This window comes from Zingiber officinale, chromosome 5B, assembly GCF_018446385.1.
Source record: "Zingiber officinale cultivar Zhangliang chromosome 5B, Zo_v1.1, whole genome shotgun sequence".
Taxonomy (NCBI): domain Eukaryota; kingdom Viridiplantae; phylum Streptophyta; class Magnoliopsida; order Zingiberales; family Zingiberaceae; genus Zingiber; species Zingiber officinale.
The window spans coordinates 14,763,452-14,789,539 of record NC_055995.1 but is presented as its reverse complement, the minus strand read 5'-3'; the positions used below and the strand labels follow the sequence as shown (position 1 = coordinate 14,789,539).

Here is a 26,088-nt window from a genome sequence, read left to right as displayed (position 1 = left end):
CTAGGTTCGACTGACTCATGTCGATTGTCTTCATACTGAATGCCTTAGCGCCGAGCGAAGAGCAAAATCCTGTGGAAAGTGATACGTTGGCTGCCATCTCTCCTTGACTTTGATTATCACGCCATCTTGATTTTGACCGTCATATCATATCCAGATCCACTCGTAATATCCTATATCACACATATTATAACAATTATAGTTTTATAGCTGATATAATGTGAATGTTAGATGAATAAATTAAATTCGTATAATAAAAATTATGATTTTATAATTATTATAACTAGCTGTTATAATAGTTATTACAATATAAATGATCCATGAATATAATTGAATCCATAATGTGGTAATTATAAAATTATCATTGTACAATATAAATATTTCTGAAAAAGACTAAATATGCATGTCTGATTAACTTAGGATTTACACGAAAAATAATAATCGGAATAGTCTCTTTTAGCCGTTAAATTATTATACATGCATGATTAAATAGTGTGATAAAATATTGAAAGTGATACGCTTCGATGATTAAAAAAATGCCTTTTAACTGTTGCCCTAGATTGCTTAAGAAAATCGTTTACAGGAAATGCAACTCAAATATAAACTTCAAAGAAATAAAAAAACTTTTTATTAAGCATGGGAGCAAAAATAAAAATCGTCACCGCCCGCAAAATAACCTCACAAAAGAGGATAAATCAACTTTTTATCAAGCATGGTGGCTGGGGCCGACATGATCATAAGGACGGTGCCCTTGCTGAGAGAAGAGAATGTCTCAAAAATAGTCAGACACGCTTTGCTGTAGTAGGTTTTGCCCGACTGGACCCATAAGCAAATGAGCCAGGCCACTTCAGTATATCACGTTTGTCTCGTGCTAGCTGTGGCCCATATGCCCAGGCTAATCTGGGGCTAAAATGGGCCATGCCTATATGACATAAGATGGTTTATTTATGTTAGCATCTTAATTTAGATCAATATTTAATTTAATCACTTTCGAAAAGATAAATTATAAATAATTATTAATCATTAATATAAATGGTCAAAGTGAAGAAAGATATATTCGGATAAATTGAATTTCGATCTCAAGATCTTATATATTAATATTTCATACGTTAATCATCGTATCATCTTAAGAGAACTAAAATAGACCATGCATAACTCCACACGAGATCAAACCTGTATCACATGTAGGCTAAGTTCGCCCAACATTTTTAACATTATTGATAATTATTCTTTTAACCTGTATCACGGTGGTGTTCTTAAAACTTAAAAGGACCTTTTAGATCAACTGCTTGTCATTCAAAATATAATGTGCTTTAATTTCTTAATTCAAAGGGACTTAGTAAATAATTTTAAAATCCATATAAATAGTAAAAAAATCCCATTTCAATGGGTAAATTTGATATATAAAATTCATTCATGATTATTTAAATTTTTTTTAACCCGACGAAATTGCAGATCAATGTTTTGGTTAAAAAAAATATACTTATGCACCCTAAAAGAGTATCATTATTTTCCATTATCATATTTATCTATCTTCTACACTTAACTAATTACATTCTTTAGATTTGTATATAATTTTTAATAGTGAAAAATTATATTTTAGATATTTTGACAAAATATATTAGAAACTTATATTTATAATTTTTTGTTTACGATAAGATATTAGTGTAACATTATATTGTTAAAAAATTTAAATCTTTGGGGGCATTTTGGAAATTACTGAAAAAATGTTTTTAAATTTAGGAAAAGGAAGAAGCTCATGATTCATGAATTCGACCTGGCAGATGGCTAAAAGGATAAGCTTATATATTTATCCCTTCTCTGCCACAATTCTCGCCTCTGTTCTCCGCTTCCGTTATTCCTTTTCAAGCCAGTCATTTCTCCCCTTGCTTGTTTGCTTGCTGCTCCTCTGTGCTCGCTTCGCCCTCGCCCCACGTAATCCCATGGGCGATTGTGACCGAAATCCGCGCTTCGATCCGTTCATCGTAGCGCTTTCACCGCCCTAAAATCGAGCTCCTTGTTCTTCTTTACCGGTTTTCTAGGCGTGTTTGGGGTTTGGATTGTTGAATGGCGATGGAAGAAGATGCCGAGAGCTGCGGAAGCTGGGCCGAGGTGGACTCTTCTCACGCCCGTCCACGGAGGCAGCAGCATCAGCAGCAACGACATAAGTTGGACGTGTATAACGAGGTCCTCCGCCGCTTGAGGGAAGCCAGCCGACCGGATTTGCAGTTTCCGTCCTTTGAGGATGAGTTGTGGAACCACTTCAATCGTCTTCCAGCACGGTCGATCCGTCTCCCGTCCCTTCTTTGGTTTGGATAAGTCGTTAACTACTTGACATTCTCTCTGTTTTTATGGCCGATCTGGGTTCTTGAAGATTTCTCTTGATTGGTTTTCCTGCGAGTGTTTTAAAGTTCTCGACTCTGTTATTCTCTGCTTGATTCCTTATTGAGTTTTAGTAGCTGTTGCTGCTGTTAACGCGGATACGTATCTAGAAATAGTATCACTGTCCACTGATGGTCCACTGATGTTATTAATGAACATGAGTTGGTTTTAGCAAAACATGATGCCAATGGTTTCATGCTTAATATTTGTCTTTTTTCTTTGTTCCAGTTATGCCTTGGATGTAAACGTCGACAGAGCAGAAGATGTGTTGACTCATAAAAGGTTGCTGGAACTTGCTGAAGAGCCCGCAAACAGGCCTGTTTTTGCTGTGCGTTTGGTGCAGGTGATATCTTCGACACCTACTTTATATGGGTGTCAAATTTTGCTTCAGTACTAGACAGAGAATGAATCCAGTGTCATTCAGTCTAACCATCAAAATAAGTGCTTTCTTAAACCTTCAGATTTATTTTCTGCAATTAACTACTCTCATATTGGGAAAAAAAGGTGTAACCTTCATGTGCAGCTTGCATGCTGCAAAGTGATGACGGACACAGGTTTTATTTGACTAATTTGTCGTTGCCAACATCCTACTTATGAAAGTGTTGACATGAACTAACATTGTTATATCTAAGATTTCTGAAAACACTTTTTGGAGTTTGGAAACATTATCATTTCTTAAATAGTAGCTGAGCTTTATTCAGATATTACTACATAAAGAAGAATTACTATGAGTATTTTTGTGGGTTTTCCTTTGACAAAGTAGCCACATGCTTTCAAGTTTCACATACTCGTATGCTTGCTAGTTTATTTTTTTGGTAAAGTTGTCACCCTTGTAAATTTTCAGTGGAGAGCTTTTCTTCTGATATTTGACTTCACCTAACATGGTTTTATTATGTACAAGAATATTATACATGATTGTCAATATTGTTTTCAGGAGGGGAATCATTATCTGTTTTTTCAAGCTTGATTTTTATGGTTCCCACTCCCCATGGATCTCCATCAATTTTATTTTTAATTTAAGAAATTGTCTTAAAATTCTAAAATACATGTAATTAATACATATTGAAATTGGAATTCCCGTTTCTTTAAGAATCTGTGACAGTTTGCTGGTGAAGCAGTGATTATAGTTTCTACTGTTTGATTGGAAAGTTAAATTAATATGGAGTGAATTTTTTTTATTGCGTTCAATTAAATGTTGTTTTACAATTAAGAAAAAATGTGCAGATATTTCCTTTATATCTCAACAAGGACATAGGAAAATATGATTCACTTTGGTGTCAAGTTAATTGGACCTTAGTTATGCATAATTTTATCATACATCTTAATATAGATTAACAACATTACCTTCTCAAGCTTCCACATGATAATAGACCTCTTCAAATATTGTACTCTAAGTTCCTCCAACCTATTGGTGGTTTATTAATAATTATTCAACTTGATCAATTGCTTCTCTAGGTTTCTCCTGATCCTGATCAAAATAAAGATGTTAATTCCGATTCTAATGTACCAAAAATAGAAGATGGCCAATCAACTTCCTCTTATTTCAGGCAGAGGTATAATTTTGGTTTCAATGTTTTCCATCAGCTGAAATTGTCTCTAACCCTATGAACTTGTTTTCTAACTTTATTAACTAAGCTTCAATTCCCACTTATTTTTCTTGTACCTCTTTCTGTATTCAAAATAATGTTATTCTACACTTGTTTTTCTCTCAGTGTTCATCCTCCTCCTGCCTTTGGTTCTTCCCCTAATCTGGAAGCTCTTGCTCTTGAAGCCACCAGACAAGATGCTCAAGATGGCAATAGTGTTGACAACTCTTCACATTTGCCCAGGTTTTGCGCTAGTTGTCTTCTTTTTTATAAAATTTATTTATTCAATCTCTTGATTCAGGTTTTTATTCTGGTATTTCCCGTAAAGGAAACCTAATGAGAGCATTTTAAATCCATTTTCATATCAAAGGTGCAAGCTTTGAAATCTCATTTTGAGTTGGGCTTTTAGTCCCAGACAAAATGAGGCAGTGTTAGTGTTGTGTCAGATATCCTGACAGGTATGTTAGAAGAATAGAGGAGGAGAAGAGGAATCAGGGAAGAGAAACTCTTTATTTTTTACACTAAGTCTAATTAACGGATGCCAACATGCTTCGTTTCCATGAGGCTCCTTTTGTGATAGGACAAACACAAGGTTGCTTTTGCATCAGAAAGAGAAGTTTTAGGTTTCGAGGACACATTGACACATCATGCCATAGACTTTTGCTCATTCTTTATGGACATAGGTAGAAGTTTAGAACCTCACGAACATAAGGGAAACTCAAAATTCTCGCATGACCTCCTGAGCACTTCATGATATCGTGGAACCCTCGCAAACATAGGTGAAAGCTTAAAACCTCATGTGGCCTTGCCGAACACTTTGTGATGTTGTAGAATTCTCGCATAGATCCTCGCTGACATTTCAGAATGCTCGCTCAACCTCACTGATCTGGAGAAGCCCTTGCACAACCTTCATCCATCATTGTAGCTATGCCATGATCTTGAGCTTGTTCCGTCTACTAATCAGTGAGTGTAATGGTAAATCTCACTCATGCTAATCGACATAAAACATATTTAAAACCTTGTGAAGGCGGAGACTGGAAATATGAACATATATAAAAATGATGGAAGACAACCTCTAGTTGCAAAAACTATGGACTTGCTTGTAAATACCATATATATAAGTTATTGTTTAATTTTTCATTTATAAATAAAAAACAATGATAGAATTTATTACTTGGTAGAAAAATAGTTGATGTGTATATAGAAATGATGGAAGGCAATCTTTAGTTGTGAATAGTCAAAGATAGAGGGTGGTTGAGCTGTAAATGATAGACTTCAATTGTTCATTCATTCACAGTTACATTATGCAACATGACAAAAAACTCGCATGGTTGATCATTTCTCTGAATTTGGAATGATGGCCTAAGAATCTAAGATTCCTTGAATAGGGATCTTGGCATGCTGGAAGAATTGATCTGGCCTGACTGTCTTTATAATGTCAGCGGTTAAATTAGGAAAAATAAGCCAGGGTTAGCAAATTGAAAATTTATCGAAGTACCTGGAATAAGATGAATAAGATCTATATACTATGTTTTGTCCTTGTTAGTAACTTCTAAATACAGGAACTTAATTGTATCTTGGAGGACAGTATGATATCTCATTTTGTGGATATCTACACAATTGGGTGGTGGTCTAGAAATTACATGTTCTCTCTACATATGAATTTTATTTGTTGTCCATATAATTCTCTTCAATGTTATATTCTAAGAAGCTAAAAAACATGTTGTGAGTTTGATTGAAGTGGATGTTTGCTTAGCTATTCTGTATGCCTGCTAGTTATCCTCTCATTGTAATTTGTCCTATAGTATGAAAACTTTCATTGAAGTTAATAATTTGGTATCATAATTATAATCTTGGTATGTGATTTGGCTATGTTTTTCAACATGTATCTCATATTTTTAGAATTGAAATACAAATTTGTTTGGTTGCAGGCCAATGCATGAAATCACTTTTTCCACTCATGACAAACCCAAGCTTTTAAGTTTGGTACTAAGTACTTTCTCCAATCAGTTCTACAACTCATGTTCTTAATGCATATTTCCACATATGAGGAATGCTCCTTTCCTTTTGATATTTTTGTTGTTATATTTGTTAAATACCTATTTTGTAATTATTTGTTGTACATGCTAATCTACGCAAAATGCATGAAATAAGTTTTTCCAATCATGACTGAGGAATAGTGGGATTGATATTCATTATACCTATATTAGCTCCTTCTACCCATGTGTGTAAATTATGAGTATTTAGACATTACTTTCATATGTTTACATTATTACAGCTAGGTCCTCACTCCTCAGCATACTCCATGATGTTACAAAAATACATCTTATTACAAATATGACCTTTAGGACGACTATACACTTCATTTAGCAACTCTCCCCGATGATCCTTGGAATCAGCAAAAGATATAATAATCTCCTTATATAGCATATTCTCCTTGACAAATTAGTTATCTATGATTATGAGTTTGAAACAATTTGCACGACAGCTTGGTCATCACAATCAAACCACAAATTTAATAAGATTTGTATGCAGCTTAGTCATTGGTTGTTTGAGTCAAATAAACTCAAGTGTCATGGCACCCATTGTATTTGTCATATGGTTAAAACCATATGACTCTGTTTATTCTTTTGCAATTCATTGAGCTTTAAGCCTATCAACTAAACCATCAAGGGATGTTTTAACAGTGAATCCCTGTTTGCGAGTGATAATAGACTTGCCTACAGGTGGAAGAATTAGTTCTTATGTACAACCTATTAGTGTGTCCCTAATTTGAACTAATATAACCTCTAAGACAATCTGAGAAATTTAATTAAAGCAAAAGATAAAAGAAAAGCTTACTAGTTAGTGTTTTGGTGATGATGTGGTAGTGTACCTATCTTTTTGGATGCAATAAGGTCAAAATTGGAGTGGAGAACATTGATCGTGGAATGGTTTGGTTGGATAACAAAGCAATGATACTAGTGTAATAGGCTCAGTTCATGGCCATTTGTTGCAGTTTCATAGTGGTTAAGTTTATTGTGTTAGTCATTTTGCGATAAAATATGGTGGGAACACATTCAAATAAAAAGGGCAGCCCGGTGCACGAAGCTCCCGCCATGCGGGGTCCCGGGGAAGATCCATTGTACACAGCCTTACCTTGCTTTTTGCAAGAGGCTGTTCTAGGATTCGAACCCGTGACCTTTTGGTTACATGGGAACACATTCAAATATGAACAAGAATTACCTTAGCTACAAATTGAACATGGCTTAATATCTTGATGAAACATGAGATTATGTTATTAGCTTAGCACGAAAGTAGGAAAAACAAAGAGGTGTTTGATCATTGTGAACAAATCATGTTATTCTCTAGCGTTGATGCATATGCTCATCCTTTGGTTATTCCTAATCTGCAATTTCCTGTTATTCCACTTCATGCAAGTGTGAATCTAAAAGGTATAAAGCCATCAATGAAAGTTGCAAATTTCACGAAACTCAATTTTTAGAAGAAACATGACCCAGACCACCTTCAATGATGAGAGGGACCATTGACAAGAGGAACAATAATATTACCAAATATATGCTCAGGGCCTCCTAAATTTAGAATCTAGGTTGTTATTAAGAAATAGATGATGAATAGTGAAACAACCTCCTCTTGCCAAGGTGGTCGTAGGCTAGGCTAGGGTGATAGTCGGCCTGGTGCTGGGGGTTTTCTGTCAAGAAGACCATTTTATGATGCTTCCTCATACTGTCATATTAGCAGTATGTAACAGATGACCTCAAGAAAATTCATATTTTGTGAAATATCTCCTTCACATGTTCTATTTTTTCATAGTGATTGCATTTGTGACAATCTTGTGCTCTACATTCTCTATGATCACTATGATGGCCATTACTATCCCTAAAACATCCTATTGTTGCAACATTAAGCTGTGAATAAACCAAAAATCAAAACAATCTAACAGAAGTTCAAAAGTTGGATTGGAAGTAGGCACTTATTATCCTTATACAAGGATCAAAGGACGGATGTGTCTCATAAAAGGAGTTTTGATTGGCCCAAATTCAAATCACACCTTGTAAAGAATATAGCAAGCAATTATCAATGCGTTCTTGAATAACTTGAACATCTGATATGATTTGGAGCAAGTTTTCAATCAACATTGAAAGCATGGAAATGATTGATTTATATAGTCATCATTGTTGAGAGAATCTAGCATATATACATGAGATATGCACTAATGTATATATTTCACTTCTCATAGGCTGGGAAAAAAACACATGACAATTAAATCAATTGCTTGCCGAAATAAAACAAGTAATTGATCTTCAATCTTTTCCCACCTATTCTTTTTAATATATTATTATTGACATCTTTGGTTCTCAGGTGCTCTAATTGTGCTTAAATCATAAACCAACATTTGAGAGAAGTGAGACATTTTATTTACCATTTAACTTTCCCATGGTGGTCATCAAGATAGAAAGCCTTGGAGGGGCTGTATAATATGAGAATGATGCTGCCATTGAAAAGCTAACATCTCTGTGGACTGAAGGTCACTGCAACAACATCAATCAAGGAAGAATAATTGTTAATATGAAGAATTGATCAAAGGAACTGATGTGAGATGCAAAAAAAACTCTACTCAAGGAGCCCACTGAGGAATAACAAACTCTCAGTTTGATGAAGAATCATTGACAAGGAGGAAGTGCCTTACTTTGGTTTGAAGGAGTAAGCAAATGTGATTAGGATGGATGGAAGATTTGCAAAAGCAGAAGTGAAGATATGGTGACACAGAAAGATGGATTTTGGTCAGAGGAGGATGATGAGAATCTACAAGTTGCAGATGGAAAATCTTTGCTACTGGGAAGAAGTGAATAGAAAGCAATGTAGGAGGATAACTTTCTCTTGATGTGTCAAGGTATTATTTGTCATTGTAGAGAACTAAATATAAAAAGGATTTATATGCAAGACCAAACAGTGTGCACGTATGTATGTAGAAGGGAGGGCTACCTATGCCATGATGATTTTTTTCATTGATTCCACTTGCTAACAATTGTCTTGTTCTGACCAAAGACCAAAACTCTAGCTTGGAACAGCAAAATTTTAAACATTGCTTCTTGCTATGTGTCATGTCTTCATATTGCACCTTCAAACTCCTGATATTAGGTTCTTACCAACAATTGGTTCTGTATCACATCATTTTCTTTTTCTTTGTACATGCATGCATATTGAATGTTGCTTAGTTTCTGAGATGCAAATACCAACATCTTGTTTAAAATACCATTCTATGCTGATTGGCACAAGCGAACCATTGATTGACACGCGATAACACCCGAGACAATGAGACTTCCTCGCATAACATTTCTTTTTCTTTCCTCTGCGCATGACAAGGACGGTGACTGAAATGATGAAACACATCTCACAAAACTGCGACTAGTTTGCTAGGGATTCACTTGTGGCAGTGCCACTCAGAAGTCATAATAATGCCACCTGATGGCACAACTTTAGGTAAAATAGAGGGGAGAAGAGGTGAATCCCACTGTGACTAGGTTCCTACTGAATCTTCCTCACCATCATCTTTTATGCGACTGGCAAGGGCAAATCTGGAGTGTCTTCTGCAAGGTGAATCATTCCTGTTGCATCTTCCTTGTCATCCTATGTCTCATTGCACTTGGGACAAATCCTAGGATGAGTTAAGGCTCCAAGCTAAACCCTACTTTTGATTCTTCATTCATTGTTGTTGGTTATTCCACAAGCTTGCTACCATTCCTTTTTCTTCTTCTTCCATGAACTATAAGGCCCATGATCCTTTCTTCTTTGGCTTCTTCCATGATCCATGATTATGCGCCTTCATCTTTTTCTTCTACTGCTATTGCTAGTTACCTCCTCAATTCCTCTTGGCTCCCTGCTCTTCCTCAATGGTTGTGACTGGCACCACATGTTGTCACAACCGACACATACTGCTTGGTTCTAGCCAGGACTGAAATCCAACTCAACGAAATTTCAAACCTTGCATCTTCCTCTCTTATTACTGTTGTTTGTTGAATAAGTTGCAAAAATTTTGTTTTGTAAAATATTATCCTGAAGTTGTAATTTATGGAATTGATCTGTACTACCACTATTAGCAACTAAACAAGGATGTGCTGGCAGCAGTTGGCATTCTTCTCCATAATTAGTTACTAAATGCTACTCATGTTTCTGATGCTTGAGCAGAACACTTAAGTATTTATTTGTAAAACTGAAATTTGTAGTATAATGTACACAAGAAATGAATTCTTCTCTACTTGTAGCTTGATTATTTTATTTCTGAAATGATATTTCAGTCCTTTATTCTTTTTTTTTTCAATCTCTGCAAATGCTAGGTTTGAGTTTTTTTTTTTTTTTGTATTTGTTTGTTTGTAATTGGGATCTGCTTTTAGCATTCACTTGTAAGCTATTGGTCTAGTATTGAAGTCTTGTATACATCTAATATCATGATTTTTTTTTCCTCTACTGAGTATTGTTAATGTCACTTAAGTAGTTCCTTGAGTTAGGAGAAGTTCATTGTTGTTTGTATGTTGAATCTTCTCAGAGGTTCTGATGGGTTGCTAGAACCTACAATTTGTGAGAACAGATAAAAAAAAAGGCATTATTAGAATCCATGTTTCAGATTTGTGATTTTAAGTTGCATGCATTACAGTTCTGCGTAGCATCTTCATTTAATATCCATCACTCCTTTTTTCATTGCTTAATAGCTACTAAATGCTTGCCAATTTTTATGTGAACTATAATCTTCCCCTTCACTTTGCATGTGTTGTGAAGTACTATATTATAATTTTTTTTTTTGTCTCAGCTAACTTCTTTGCTTGCTGAGCTTGGCCTTAATATTCAAGAAGCACATGCGTTCTCAACAAATGATGGTTACTCATTAGATGTATTCGTTGTTGAAGGTTGGCCTTATGAGGTACCTCATGTAGCTTGTTGGAATGTTGTTTAACTACCTTGACCTATAAAATGCATTGTGCTTATGCCATTCATTCTTCTTGAAGTAGACAAATGTCCTTTCTGCATAATTGTAACCAGTATTCAGTAGATAGGAGAAGTCATGAGATTTGTGTAAATAACTCCTAATATGATGATTTTGGTTTCTGTTTGATACTTTGATTTATGGTACTAAGCAATTCTTTTCTTAGCTACCCTAAAATTGAACATGTTCAGCAACTTTAAAGTACAAGAGATTTACAAAGTCGTAGATATATTGTAGATGTCATTTTTAGATATAATTTCACCCTTAGACTACATAGCTTTATGGACTGAATGAATTATGAAATACTCATGGTAAGTTTGATTAACCAGACCCTTTCAAAATTAGAAAATCTGATGGACCTTACTAGTTGCCTGATACATGGGGTGTGTGCTAGGAAACTTTGGTCAAAATTAATTTTATAATTAAAGGAACAAGTTTTTATTGCCAGTCACAGTTTTGGAATTTAATTACATACTTTATGACAAATCTCTTCTCTAGAAATAATTATGCATTTCTGATATATAGAAAAATCACTTCTGTTAGTTGAACCTTGGCACTAAAAAATTTCCAATATATGACTAGTGCTTTGCCATTTTATCTTATAGAATCAACCTTCACTCTAGTACCACTTGTTGGGACTGATCCTACTTGGTGATGTCTCAATTGATGGTACCTGCACAAAGTGCATTGCATGCTGCGTGCACACCTGGTGTGTGATCCACGTTGGCTCCTTAGATGCTGGAAACTGCAGCTGGGCTTAAGGCTAGTATTGCCCATCTTTTGTGCTGGACCTTAACACCTCCATAACTAAGAGTAATGAAGAGGAGTTTCATTCATTATGCTGTGTTATTCTAACTGTGGAAGCAATTCTGGTTGCTGTAATAAATGTACTTTGCCTTTATTATATCTTCTTTCATACAATTGGAACCATGGTTTAAAAAAGTGTTTGCTTGAGCTACATACATATCTCTCTAGGTGGATTTAAATGGGTCCATATAGTTACTCATATGTCATCTGCAACATGCATATGCGATTGAAAAAAGCTGATAATTGTTTCATTTGAATTGATTTAGGCTGAACTAAGTTGATTTAAAAACCTATTTGATAGCTTGTAACTTGTTATTCTTAATTTAAATGCTTATTTTGCAAGTCACAAATTGTTAACTGTAATTGTATGTATGTTATATATATTATCTAGTTTTGGACTAATATTGATCATTATATTTCATATGTTCTTGTATTGTATGAAATATTGTTCCATCCACTGACCGACATTGATACTGCCACTTACAAGCAAAAGTTGTTGAGGGTTTTTACAATGTTGGTGAGGTTGTGTGAGATGTCTATCGTCTACAAGGTCCCGCTAGCTACAATGACTCATGCTTGGCCTTGAGAGGTGGCTATGTGCCTAGAAATAGAGAGACAATAGGAGGAGAGTGACCAAAAGAGAGACTGAGGGAGAGAGAATAGCTCCCGGAGGATAGGGAGGAGATTGAAGTTTGCTGGGGATTTCAGTCTAGGGTGAAGGGCGTGCATGCATAGGTCCGATGACATTGAGCGGTGGAGGAAGAAGGGACTTTATGAGAGGAGCGAGGAGAGAGAATGGACAAAGTAAGAGTAAGGAGAGTATAACGAAAGACATAATTTACAAGTGACTAAAGTTAAAAATTAAAATATAATTCATTACAAGCATTTTTAACTTTGAGCATTAAGGTGATCAAATGGATTTGGATACCTTTATTATAAAAATAAAAAAAAATTAAGGTGATCAAATGAATCAACAAATACAAATAAAACATGTATTTGCAATCTAATTAATTATATAAAATAGTTAACTAAAAGTTACAACTTATTTTATGTAAAATCAATATAATTGTTAATACAATTTAATAAATATCAAACCATACTGGCATAGCACCGTATGGTTTTGAGACTGTATCAACTAGATAGAGACCCAATCTCTTTCAGCATGGTACTAGATTTTAAACCTTGGTTGACATATATATATGTTTCTACGTAGACATATGAAATAGACATGTTAATCATATATTGTATTATAGAATTAATTTGTCTTTATAATTTTTTTTGATATCTTAATCCATATATGCCTCTGCATATGCTTTTGCATACTGCATATGTACTGTTAGCACACACTTTTCGAAACCTTGATATTGGTATGCACTAGGTATTGTTATGTGTAATCTATGTTTCTGTTTTAATTGTTAGAGTACCATGCTTGCTTACTCTTCAATTTGCAGGAAACAGAGCAACTGAGGGATTCGTTGCAGAAAGAGATTCTCAAGTTGGGGGTAACTTCCTTTCTGTAATTCCTTTTCCTCCGCTAGAGAATCTTTTGTATAATTCTTCTTTGTTTATTAATTTGGATTTTCAACGAGTCTTTTAACATGAATTTCTTGTTCGCAACCTTTTGATTGATCGGAACTGAGCATGTGGAAGTGTAGAGGGGCAACCTCTCTGGGATGTTCCAATGGAAATTAATTGGAAAAGGTTCAGTTGGTTAGGGGAAATGGAAACTGAAGAGGTTAGGTTAGGGATTGTGTTGAAATGGTGGACAGTTTGGGTGGTTTTGAACTGAGATTGAGGTGCAGGTCCTAAGAGCAAAAGGACCAGGTCAGCTGGATTGAGTGCAGTTAAAAAGGGCCTTGAATTTAAAGAGAGATTACCTCGTTGGAAAACAGAGAGCTGCTGAGCAGAGAGCTATTCAAAGTTTGCTGTAATAGTAAATGAGTAGAGTAAAATAACTAATGACTAGGGGGCTTTAAATAGATAAGGTATTGCTTGGTGTTGGACTAAACCTTTAATTTGATGCTTATTCAATGTCACCTTTAATGATGAAGAACCAAACAACATTTATTCAAGGAGATTGAAAAGATGATGTCACCTCAAACTTGATTTGAGGGGAAGTAACTAATGTGATTAAAAACCTCACTAATCTCATCACAGGGTAAAGTGCAGTGTTCCAGGAGAATAATGCTGTTTTAGTTTGGGAGTGGCACACACCTAGGCTAGGAGAAGTGCAGCGTTCCAGGAGAATAATGCTGCTCTATCTAAATTAATAAGTAGGTCATTATGGGTGACAATGTTTCTCACAACAAATATGTTTAAGATCCATATTTATGATTTATGACTTGCACTTAGGTTTCGCCTCTATCTGGAACCAACATTGGTGGTATTTGAAATTTTGAATATGTGATTTAATAGATTCTATTCAATTTGATGTAGATCAGTAGATGTCACCATATTTCTTGATGTATCTCATAAATTGTCTACTATTTATGAATCATGATGTCTTAGATACAGTTGTTTTGTAAGATTGTGACAGTAAAAGCTTCTGGTATGCAGAGACATATTTGGTCAAAGTCTCATTTGCCGTCCCCTCAAATTGAAAATCCACAACCTGGAGAGAACTCTCTGCTAGACCATGTTCTTATACCAACAGATGGAACTGATGTTTGGGAAATTGATTTTCAGCATCTGAAGTTTGGGAATAAAGTAGCATCTGGGTCGCATGGTGACCTGTAAGTTTCACTAATGAACTAAACGTATAGTAGAGAGCAATCTCGTGTTTATTTTTGTCCACTTAATTATTGTTGTGATTCATTTTCAGTTATCATGGAATGTACCATAGCCAGGATGTGGCAATTAAAGTACTAAAGCCTGAGCTTGTAAATGTTGAAATGCAACGAGAATTTGCTCAGGAAGTATTTATAATGCGGTTTGTAAAATTCACTTATATCTTTTGGTAATAAGAGCTATAAGTTTTTCTGCATCCTCTGGCTTGAATGGATATTGCTCTATTAAGAAGTCATTGGCAGGAGCCTCAGACATAATATGATTGTCTCTCATATCCTAGTGTACAAAGCAATACCTTAAATATGATTTTCCAAGTTTTCCTTGATTCTATTAGTACATATTCTATAAGTATTCTTATCTATATACAATATTGATCATTGGTAGACAAAATTTTACAACCATAACACTTCAATGACTTCCTTGCTTTATCTTTAAGCAATTACTTATGCTTCTTTTTAATTTTCACCCCTCTCTTTGCTGAGAAGTTTACTTAAAGTTCTGAGCATACATAAAATATGGCCTAATAGATACCTAGATTTGTGCTAAAGATCAAGATCTCGCTCTCACTCTTTCTCCATCATCTGGCAGCGTAGGCAATCATGTATCTTTGGTTATTCACCATTTAGCAAGGTAACATCTGGCGCTCGTTAAAAGCAACTAAAGAATGAGTAACTCTGTGATACTTTTAAAAATAAAAAATTAATGATTGTTTCCAATAAAACAGTCCATTTGCAGAAACGGATAAAGTCTTGATTAGTCCTGTTGTCTTCATCTAGTCATTCCTTGTAAAGTCACGTCATAGAAGTCAATGGGTCATGGTCAGTTTGGTTGCAGTGCGGTTCGCAATCATTTGCAGTTGCAATTTGCAATTTGATTTTTATTCATCATGGTCGTCTTTGTTTCTCAAGGGGAACTTTGGTGTAATGGCAAAGTTGCTGCCATGTGACATGGTGGTCATGGGTTTAAGTCACAGAAATAACTTTTTTCAATGCAGGGTAAGACTACATATAATAGATCCAATGTAATCCAATCCCCCATTGGCGGGAGCTTTGTGCACCATGCTATCTTTTTTTTATGGTTATCTTTGTTTCTGCCATGAGACAGTTCTCTAACATGCTCCTTTTGTCATTTTTCTCATGGAGTTTTGTTTACCCTTCTGTAATTTTTTTTAGATATTGTAATTGTTCTAATGTATCATAAATATCTAATAAAATAATCTCCCTCCACACTACCGCTTGCTTTCTAACCTCTGCATACATTTTCCTATTTCTCTTGATTTTACAGAAAGGTTAGGCACAAGAATGTGCTGCGGTTTTTTGGGGCTTGTACTAGACCTCCTACCTTATGTATTGTTACAGGTACTAAGATCCTCAAAGATTGAGTATGTATGGGTTTTTCTTTTCATTTTCAAGATATAGATATAGTATCATTTCTCTCAAGATTTTTCCTCGTCATTTCTGTACTTTGTTCCAGAATTTATGTCAAGGGGAAGTGTATACGATTATCTTCATAAACACAAAGGATTGTTCAAACTCCCAACTTTACTCCGAGTAGCAATTGATGTGTCCAAGGGAATGAACTACTTGCACCAAAATAACATTATACACCGGGACCTAAAGGCTGCCAATCTTTTGATGGATGAGAATGAGGCAAGTGATATTCTTAATAATTTATCTGTTGGTTGCTTTGGATTGGTTCTTTGAAGTTTCTGGAGCCAATCTGGTTATGGCTCCCTACTTTGTGTCTGTGTAGTTATCATATGCATGTGTAAGTGATTCCAGAAACATCATTCTTCATTAAAATCCTTGTAATCAGCCTTTCTACAACAGTTCTTAAATTGAAATATGGCATACATTTGGATGATTGGACAATTTGATGTGGTAACTTGGATTCAGATCTTTGATTTGGATGTGATTATCCAATATGGGTAGATCTAGGTGTCTTGCACATCATTTGTCCCTACTGCTTTAGATGAGAAAAGTAACCTATTTACTTAACAGACCCATAATTGTCTAGATGCATAGGCCACCACTCACTCGCACTGCATCAAACCTACTCCAAACCCTTGGTTCGATTCACCTGTGTAGAGGACAAATCTGTCTTCACCCTGAGGGGATAGAAGGAAAGTAACACTAACTAACCTCTCCTTAACCTCCTGAAAACTGGCATCACAAGCCTTGCCGTAAACAAATTTAATTCCTTTTCCAGTCAATTAAATCACTGTCCTGCAATCTTGGAGAAATCCTCTATGAAGCAATGATAGTAACTAGCTAAGCCAAGAAAACTACCAACCTCTAGCATGGACTTGGGTCACTTGCACTTCTTGATTGCTTTATCTTCTACAGGTTGACAAAAATGCCTTCTTTATAAACAATATGCCTAAGAAAACTCACTGAAGATAACCATAATACACTTGTTTAACTTCGCATACATTCTCTCAATAAAGTCTCTATCAATACATACACAATACTTGCAATGGCTTCTCATGTTCTGCCTATTTTGAGTAAACTAGATGTCATCAATGAAGACAATCATTAACTGATGTTAGTAGTCTGGGAATATTCTATTCTTCAGATCCATATCCATAGGAGTTGTTGGGGCATTAATGAGTTTGAAGAACATCGCTAGAAATTCATGGCCATAACGAGTCTTGAATGTTGTCTTCTGAATATTTGAATCTCTGGTCTTGAGTTGGTGATACTCTTACCTCAAATCAATTTTGGAGCAAATGCTAGTGCGGTTCAAGATTAAAAAAATTATATGCATGGGCAGGGATAAGTTTTTACAGTCACTGTGTTTCGGTTGCTTATAATCAATATAAAGTCTCAAAGTTCCATCATTCTTTTTAACAAAGAGAACCATAGCACCTCAAGGTGATATGCTTGGTTAGATGAAATCCTTATCAAACAATTCATGCAACTAAATTATCATCTCCTCTAATTGCTTTGGCATCATAGGTTATGGAACCTTAGATATAGAAAGTACGCAATGCTATAGTTCACTAGAGAAGTCAGTTTGACGCGTTGAATGAAGACTCGACAAGTTATCTAGGAAAACATGAGGGAACTCTAACTGAAATATGTAAGTACCCAGGGTTGGTTTTGACGTGGTCAACCAAGTACAGTTAGGTCCTGTTGTGTTTGATGCCTTGTGTCTAAGTGTGCAATGACTTGGGAATACAAGAAGTCGAGATGAAGACGTAGCAGATGAGAAGGAGAGCACGGGAAGCGAGTTGACGGGCTCGATTCATCCGAGGGATGAGAAGCTGCGGAGAGTACACTGACGGACAAGAAGGACGCGCGTGACACTTTCGAGGAACGAGAAGTCGAGGCGGAAGATTGCTCAAGGAGAAGATTGGAGTTGGGTTTGGGTAAGCCCAACTCTGGATGACCGGAGAATCACCCAAGTGACCGGAGTATAAGCGGAGTTGATTTGTCGACCAAGTTTAGGCGGCCGGACTCCAAGCGCCCGGATAGGGTCCAGGCGCTCGAACCACCTTGGGCCAGATTGGGCGCCTCTTCCAGACATTGCTGTGGATGACGTCGGATGTCCACGTTAGCAACACTCCAGGCACCTGGACCTGTCCAAGCTCCCCGGTGAGGATGAAATTTTATCCTGAAGTCGTTACAGCGCCGTTGCAAAAAAGATAGAGTGCACCGTTGGTGCCCGGACCCACTCCATGCACTCAGAGCTGCTATGTCAGCCAATGGTCAAATCTGATCAGAGGGCTATAAAAGGAGAGTTTTTTTTCCTGTTCGACACAACACTTTCTGTACTTCAATTTCATTCTGTTTGTTCATATTTACTAGTTGTGCTTTCAAACGCTGTACGTGGCTTCTCTGCCTCTGACTTTGCTCGAAGAAGGAGATTTTGCTAGTGCTCACATTGTCTTGGATTAGTAACTTTCATGATTGCAAACCAAGTAAATCTTAGTAGTCTCGTATTTTCTTTTTATTTTAGTCTACTTTAATTAAGTGTTTGTCTAACTCAAAGTCAAAAGAATGGGAAGGGTATATTCGTAATTTCAGGATAATTCACTCTCCTCCTGCTGCCACACCGGGACTAACAATTCGTGGATAGTTACTTTGCGTCAGAAGCCTCCATGCTAATCGTAGATAAGAGGAAAACTTTCCTCCCTCTAGATGGCACTGAGATGATAGTTGGACTTTGTTACCGAAGCTCTTCAAGTAATGTGTGGCTTTCAAATGCCTCCTTAAACTACCACCACAAAATGAGTTCAGGCTCAAAAGTCTGTCCTTAGAACAGACAAGTAGCCAACTGGGTCTTCTCCACATCCCTATAGGAGTATTTTAAATCTTAAAGGCATGCACAAGCATCCCACAAATCAGTAGTACACAAATTGCTCCTTTGTTAACTTTGTAAGCTGAAATATTTTTGCTATGCTAACTGGGATCCTTCTAGTGGGGTTGGTGTAGGAGAGGCCTATAAGTTCAAGTAACAAAGTGGAAAGATACATCTCTTTTAAAATAAATTATTACGAGCTTTATTTCCTGAGGTAGGGATTGTTGATTTAGCACTCCATTCGACATGCTTGATCTTAACTTAACTCACCTATGGGATTACCTATTTACTAATTTGTCTAAAGGGTAAATTTATTATTTGACTACTCCGCTCCATTCTTGTTAGGGGTGTAAAAGAACCGAGCTAAGCCGAGCTTAACTATGTTCAAGCTTGATTATTTTCTTATCGAATCCATTCAAAGTTATTTATTAAAATCTTATTGTGCTCAAACTGGGCTTGAGCTTTTTATTGAGCTCAACTAATAGTGTTGTAGTCCTTATAACTTGGATAAATATTTATCTAATACATGAAACTTATATTATTTCCTTATTTTTAACATATTATGAATAATTTAAGATTGTAAAACTTTATAAATTACTATTTAAATAAAAAATTAAGAAATAAATTTATAATTAAAATTTACGCAAGTTAATAAATAAGTTTATTCATAAATTGCTTATGAACATTAACTACCTGATCTCATTAGTATTCAAACTTGTTTGTTTAGCATATTGTTTTGCTATTACGAACATAAATGAGTTTTATCAAACTAAACACCATGCTTGTTCACTATCGTCTAATTCATTTATGTTCTTAATTCTAGTGAACCTCTTCATTAGAAGCCAGGTGATATTTGCAAATGTTGCTGGGAATTGCTTTAATCATTTGTGTTCTTTGTTCCATGGGTAGTTTCTTTTGAAGACAACTTTGTATGTACAGTTGTGTACATTATCTCAGTATATATAGTTTCTTTACTTTAAATGAGTGAAACATCAAAGATAAATCCTATTTGCTTGTGGGAAACTGCTAAGTTACTTGCTTTTTTCAGAACTCATTTACTAATTTATTTGGCAGATCGTTAAGGTTGCAGATTTTGGTGTTGCACGTGTTAAAGCTGAGTCTGGAGTTATGACTGCTGAAACAGGAACTTATCGTTGGATGGCACCTGAGGTATTATCTAGAATCAATTTTACTGAAATATTATATTTTCTTTCATTTTTCCATCTTCTCTTCTCTGTGTACACATGATGCAGTCAATTATACAACCCCAGACAAGAAAACACAAAAAATTCATAAAGACAATCAATTTTTATTAAACCGAAGATAATTAAAGACAATGGATTATGGTCTCTTTTAAAGGCCCAGGAATGACCTAACATGGAATAAATATATTATTCCCTATTGATACAGTGAAGTTGCAATAGATTGTAGAAGTCTGCTAGCTATGGTAATCTAGCTTTGACTTCCATGGGAACAAGGATAGAGGAGTTCAAATTGAGTGGAGTTTGGTCTAAACTAGGCTAAGTAGAGTTGAGTTTACTCAAATTGGATTCAGTTCAGTTGTGATTGCTGAGATGCTAATGTATCTTCAACTCGCCTGAATCGCAAATGGTTTGGCTGAAGCTAGTTTTGCTCAGTTAGGATTAAGTGCTTAGGTACGACTGGAGGATTTTTTGGGTCGGGGATGAATTGTAGCGTGGTTTTGGGCTGAAGAAGCTTTTAGGGTTTATGTGCTGAACATGGCGAAAAAGCTGGGAAAATTGCCAGAGTGAGGTTGAAGGATGCTCGAGTTGGAGAAGGTTTCATTGCCTAGCACACAATCACAACCCCTCCAAAAATGGTTCGAAACCTTCTCCTTTTATAGGCCTTTGGGTGTAAACTCCTCTAATAACGTCCAACCACTTATCAACCATCCATTAAAGGAATCAAGCTATGCTATGTTGCAACACCTCCATTCTCCCTAGGTGAGTGTTAAGCCTAGATTGCCCTGGTTGTATGTCCTTAAATCTTTATACTATCATTGGTTGAGTCTTACTCCATTCAAGTGTCAACCATCCAAAGCATTTGGTTGGCAATTTTACCCATATCAGTTAATCACCTGTGAATTGGATTCCATGAGCCATTTTTCATAAAATTCAATGCTACATTCTTTTGTTTCTTTTTTGAGAGGGTCACTATTTATGCAGTTATTTTTTTTATTGTCGCCCAAGAGCATGTTATCAAAGAAAAATTATGATTTAGCTGTACAAAGTTTTGTGATTGGGAATTGTCATGCACAGATGAGCCAATTCACATGTTAAAATCTCAGAAAATATCGTAGGGATACAAATGAACTTTTCTCACCAAGCACTAGTGCTCAGGCAACCGAACAACATTTTAAACCTTGAGTAAAACCATAAGCATCAAGAAAATGTCAAAATATCAATGTCTTGACAACTTTACTGAATTGTCACAGCTGAAGTGCTTATAAAAAATCCCAAACTTTTGCAAAAGATGCTTATATGAGTTTAGAACACTTTGTCAAGGTTTCAGGAAATTATACCCGGTAGAAAATTCCTAGACATTCCAGCAAGACGTTAGCTAAATTTCCAACAAAATCTTCATTAACATTTCACATTTCTCAAACCGAAATAACTAAAATAGCAAAAAATCTGGACTCATTGTTTCAAATAATTGATGTCTTGAATTGTAAACAAAGATCTGGAATCAACACCCATATCTTATAACTCGAATGTACTCAAACATAACGTCGGAAAACATAAATAATTATCTCATTTACTCTTGCACAAGAAATTTCATATGAACATGGTGCTTGTGGGTCTCGCTATGACATCCAGGTTGTCATCCAGGCACCCACGGTTCGAGCCCCAGTTATGACGAATTTGTAGGAGTTTTTCCTCTAAATGGGGGCATGCAACTAAAGGATGCTGGGCTCCTGGATTGTCCGCTGTGAGCGCTTCCCGATTTACCCTGGTGGCCGGTGGGAAACTTCCGTGGGGCCGGGCCGGTCACCCCAGGCTCGACGTTACCCAGCCTGGTTAATTATTATTATTTTTTTTGTGGGTCTCGCTGCTAGGTGTGTTGTAAACCTCCAACACTTCAAAACATGGGAAACGCCATAGGAATAATTATGGGAATGTTGGTAGGTTACATATAAAAGATATGCTTGCTAAATTTTATGCGTTATGACCAACTCAACTTCTACTTGATGCATCTCTGTTTTTTTTTCTAACCCATGTACATATCTTGCCACTTAAAGCCGTACTAAATCCTCTAAAATTATGTCAAACTAAAACTAAGTTTCAACCTCACATTCGGCTCTTCCACTAAAGTATATTTGACTATCACCAAAATACAGCCTAAATCTTTCTGCTCTGTGATGTAACTTTCTAATCATCTAAGAACTCTCCTACTGTATTTCTAGTATAACAGAAATCATGTATCTCAATTCTTGATCATCTCTATTTCTCATTACACATTCCCTCTCTCAAGCTGTGTATTTCTTCAATCTTGGGAAACTCAAGTTTGTGAGAAGCATAATGGTCGCAAGTTAATGTCACCCTTACCTCTGTCCTCAATAGTCTCTAATTAATGAAGAGATACTCTTGCTAACATGCACCTCCCCTAACATGCATTCTCTCTATATTGATCACTCTTTAAGTATAAAATTCCATAAATGTAAGATCTAATTCATAATGCACAATTCATTCTTGTTGATGCATAAACAACTCATCACAAAGAATATGATAAACATAAACATTAGACATAATTAAGTAAACCAAAAAGCAACTTAGAATTTAGAAGCAAATTACAAGCCTTAGTTGACAATAGCATGTGGGATAATAGGAAATTAAGAGATAGCCGTCTTTTTTAGTGAACAAATAGAAAAATGTGATTAGAACCTTTATAGACTTCACAATAGTATGGTCTTATAGGACTTGTGTAAACTAAACTATGCATGCTGGAAATAGTAAATAAAATTATATTTCCAACCAATTAGAAATAAAAGGAAATTGAGGTTTATATCCTGAACCAGTCTACCATTTTATTTTTTAAGTAGTCTCTTTTTATTTGTATCATTCTAATACTCATCTTAGAGGCTTCATACCATTTTCAATTCTCTTCTCTTCTTCGGTTTTATTTGGATCACTATACAAAAATGAAAACTCCACTCTCTATTTCTATAGACTGCAACTCTGTCTCCATTTGTTCAGAACACAAGTTATCCTAAAAACTACTCTCTTCCCCATGATGCCCCATAAGAACCAAGCCTTCTTCTTTGTAGTTTATACTTCGTCCAAAAGGATGAGCTCAAGCTTCATATCTTTCACAATCCTATGGTTGCATAAACACAAAAGGCCCAAGCTTCTTGATCTTAATCCTCAGATTGCTTGGAACACTTAGTCAATCAGATGGGTGGTTGACCTCTCTATTTATCACCAAATCGATGAACCAGTCATCATTTGGTTGGTGTTCGATTAACCTTGTTGTCAGTTGCTCAGAAGAACAAAGTTCTTCCTCTATTCCTTTCATTTCTATTCTTCTCTTCTCACCCTCAACAATCGACTAAATGTTTTGAAATCCTTCAAAATTCATATGGTCTCAACATAATAGCAAGCATAAGAAAATTATCATGTGTTAGAAGTACTTGAAATCAAAAGGAATTGATCATAACTCAAGGAAACATGATGACTCAAAAGAAGACTTTTGTTCTGGCCTGGCACTAAAATCTTTAGGATTCAAGAAAAATCTCAAAACCTCCTCTCAACCAGGAGATGTGGCCCTTCTCTCATGCTTCACGCCATCTGTCATTTGTATCTTTATTCTTGTTACTCGACTCTTTGCTCTTCAATGACGTACAAAAACAACACTCGTCAACTTCTCTTATAAATTAGAGTAGAATATGTTTCAGATTAGTTCATCCCAATTTAAATCCAATCACTCTTCCATGTTTTTAGGTTTATAACTATGATCTAATAACTTGTAACTTGTCCTCCAATTTTAATTTAAGCCCTCTAATCTAAATTAAATTTAAAACAAATCAGATAAAAGTTAGATAACTTTTGTAACAGATGGGTAAAAATGCTTACATGGTTTTGAAGGGAGAAAAAATGGCTCAACGTCTCTGTATGTCTGTAAATAGCACATTTATGTTATTCCAAAAAAGCATGGATATTATTGTTGTTTGGTACTTAGGGTTGTAAATGATCGAGTGATACTGATATGTTAAACTATTGACCTACCAGAAGGTGCTATTTAACTTAGCTGTAAAGGCCTTGGGTACTGTTGGGCAAGGATTTGGAGCAAGTTTAACTGCAGATTTCTATTTCTCTATTTTAAAATTGAACTTGTTAAACCAGATCACTACTTGTCAGCACCACATTCTTGTTCATTAACTAATTCTTGTATTTAAATGGCCGAATTAAATATAATTATGAACATTTCATAAAGAAACTGAAGCAGCATGAAGAAATAAAATTTTTGTCTGCAATGCAATTTAATTCCAAAATTGCATGAAGAAATAAAATTTTTGAATGCAATTTAATTTAATTCCAACATTACACTTACAATTTGCTGGGCAGCATATAATTAAACTGAACAGGCATCAACTAACAGCATTAACAAATTGCATCAGTCCTCATTATTTGGGATTTTCTTTATGGATCTCATCCTTCTATTCACCAGTAAATTAAACAGAACATATAAAACATAAATTGTTTTCAATCCCTTGGCACACATTTATATCATTTACCATTTGTTGTTTAAGTAGGTGGATGAGTGTTTGCTTTTCTGGTGTCTATGACTCTATGTGCATTCATGCTTGCGAGTGTGTGCATGTTTAAATTAATTCATCTGTATAAAATATCTTGGCGGTGTATTAACTTATTGGTAATCTTAGAGAGCTATTCTAGGGCATTATGTAGCTTCATTATATTTGATCTGTGTTTCTTACATGTAGTATATCGAAGAAATTCACCTTACTCTAAATTTTGGTGATAGAACACAAGCCCTATGATCACAAAGCTGATGTTTTTAGCTTTGGAATAGTCTTGTGGGAACTGCTTACAGCTAAGGTAACTGGCATTTGCAGCATGAACTTATATGATTTTCTACACAATTTAAACTTTATAACAAGTTTATTGTGCTTTTTTTTTCTATCCAGCTTCCCTATGAATATTTAACACCACTACAAGCAGCAGTCGGTGTGGTTCAAAAGGTATACCTCCAGTTTTATTGTGCAAGGATAATAACTTTCAATAGTCCATTATTACACTTCTAAACTAGAAGAATCATATAATATAGAGCACCTTGGCTACAATTTCACTATCCTACTAAAGATCTCTGTACTTTTGCATTATATTAGGTTAGAACCAATGGCATAGACATGTTAAAAGCAGATGCTGATTTGTACAAGTAATATGAACATGGTTTCCTTTTCACTTATATTTTTATAGTGTTCCCATCATCGTGGACAAATTCATTACAAACTGGTTGATATACGGTGTTCTTATTTAATGTAACATACATATTATTATTTATTTGTAGGGTCTGAGGCCTACCATCCCAAAAGATGCTCATCCAAAGCTTGCTGAGCTGCTGGAGAAGTGTTGGAAACAAAATCCCATTGATAGGCCTGATTTTTCAGAAATCTTGGAGATGCTAGAGCTTTTTGCTAAAGAGGTTCATCGCTGAAGAAAAATGATCTTTCTGAACCTTTAAAACATCAGGGTTAGTTAATCTGAATTGTTGAACAGGTTGGGGAAGAATCCAATAATCGCTGCAAACAAAAGACTACCAGTGGGTTTCTTTCAGCTCTCAGGCGTGGCCATTGAAATTTCTAGCTTGCAAGTCTACGCATGCTTGATCTCGGCACCAGAAATTTCACATTGAGCTAGGCCACTCAATCTGATCTGGTCCGTGAATCCTTCTATATGAATGACCTCGTGGGCAATCTTTGGCATCGATAGGGTTTGTACCGTTAGAAATGTACAGTGTTAATTTGAGGCCCTTTTTGGTTTGCATATTTTGAGGAGCTTTTTTCTCATCACTTTTATGTTTTTATGTTTGTTATTAGCACCTCTGCAATATTTGAAAATCTAACTGTACCTGTGTTTTGGTTCTGACTGGAACTATACCCTACCAATGCTCGATATGCATCAGTACACTGCGACAGGGAATGTAGCTTACAAGACTAATGCTTAGCCTAACACGGATTTTCTAATCAAATTTTTGGCTGTTAACTCA

The 26,088-nt window shown here is 35.6% G+C and overlaps 1 protein-coding gene across 4 annotated transcripts; it reads left to right on the top strand.

Moving 5' to 3' along the window:
- Positions 1-1,793: 1,793 nt before the first annotated feature.
- On the top strand, positions 1,794-26,088 carry LOC121984160 (serine/threonine-protein kinase STY46-like). Of its 4 annotated transcripts, none has more exons than XM_042536972.1 (16): positions 1,795-2,279; positions 2,608-2,722; positions 3,835-3,932; positions 4,092-4,208; positions 5,897-5,951; positions 10,774-10,870; positions 13,206-13,270; positions 14,311-14,486; positions 14,576-14,683; positions 15,826-15,899; positions 16,015-16,190; positions 19,918-20,013; positions 24,837-24,917; positions 25,007-25,060; positions 25,390-25,524; positions 25,599-26,088. In XM_042536972.1, exons 1-16 carry the CDS (start codon positions 2,065-2,067, stop codon positions 25,674-25,676), a joined length of 1,740 nt encoding a protein of 579 aa, XP_042392906.1. In that variant the 5' UTR covers positions 1,795-2,064; the 3' UTR covers positions 25,677-26,088. The 4 variants fall into 4 exon arrangements, 2 of the variants coding, with proteins under 2 accessions (XP_042392906.1, XP_042392905.1); XM_042536971.1 differs by having other exon boundaries at positions 1,797-2,279; positions 10,774-10,884; positions 13,206-13,256; XR_006112798.1 differs by lacking the exon at positions 25,599-26,088 and having other exon boundaries at positions 1,794-2,279; positions 10,774-10,884; positions 13,206-13,256; positions 24,803-24,917; positions 25,390-25,430.

Excerpts from the sequence above, each read along its gene's own strand:
- LOC121984160 (XM_042536972.1), top strand. The coding sequence starts at position 2,065 with ATGGCGATGGAAGAAGATGCCGAGAGCTGCGGAAGCTGGGCCGAGGTG. Across the intron at positions 2,723-3,834 it reads TTGCTGTGCGTTTGGTGCAG|GTTTCTCCTGATCCTGATCA; the intron begins GTGATATCTTCG and ends TTGCTTCTCTAG. Across the intron at positions 14,684-15,825 it reads CAGGAAGTATTTATAATGCG|AAAGGTTAGGCACAAGAATG; the intron begins GTTTGTAAAATT and ends TTGATTTTACAG.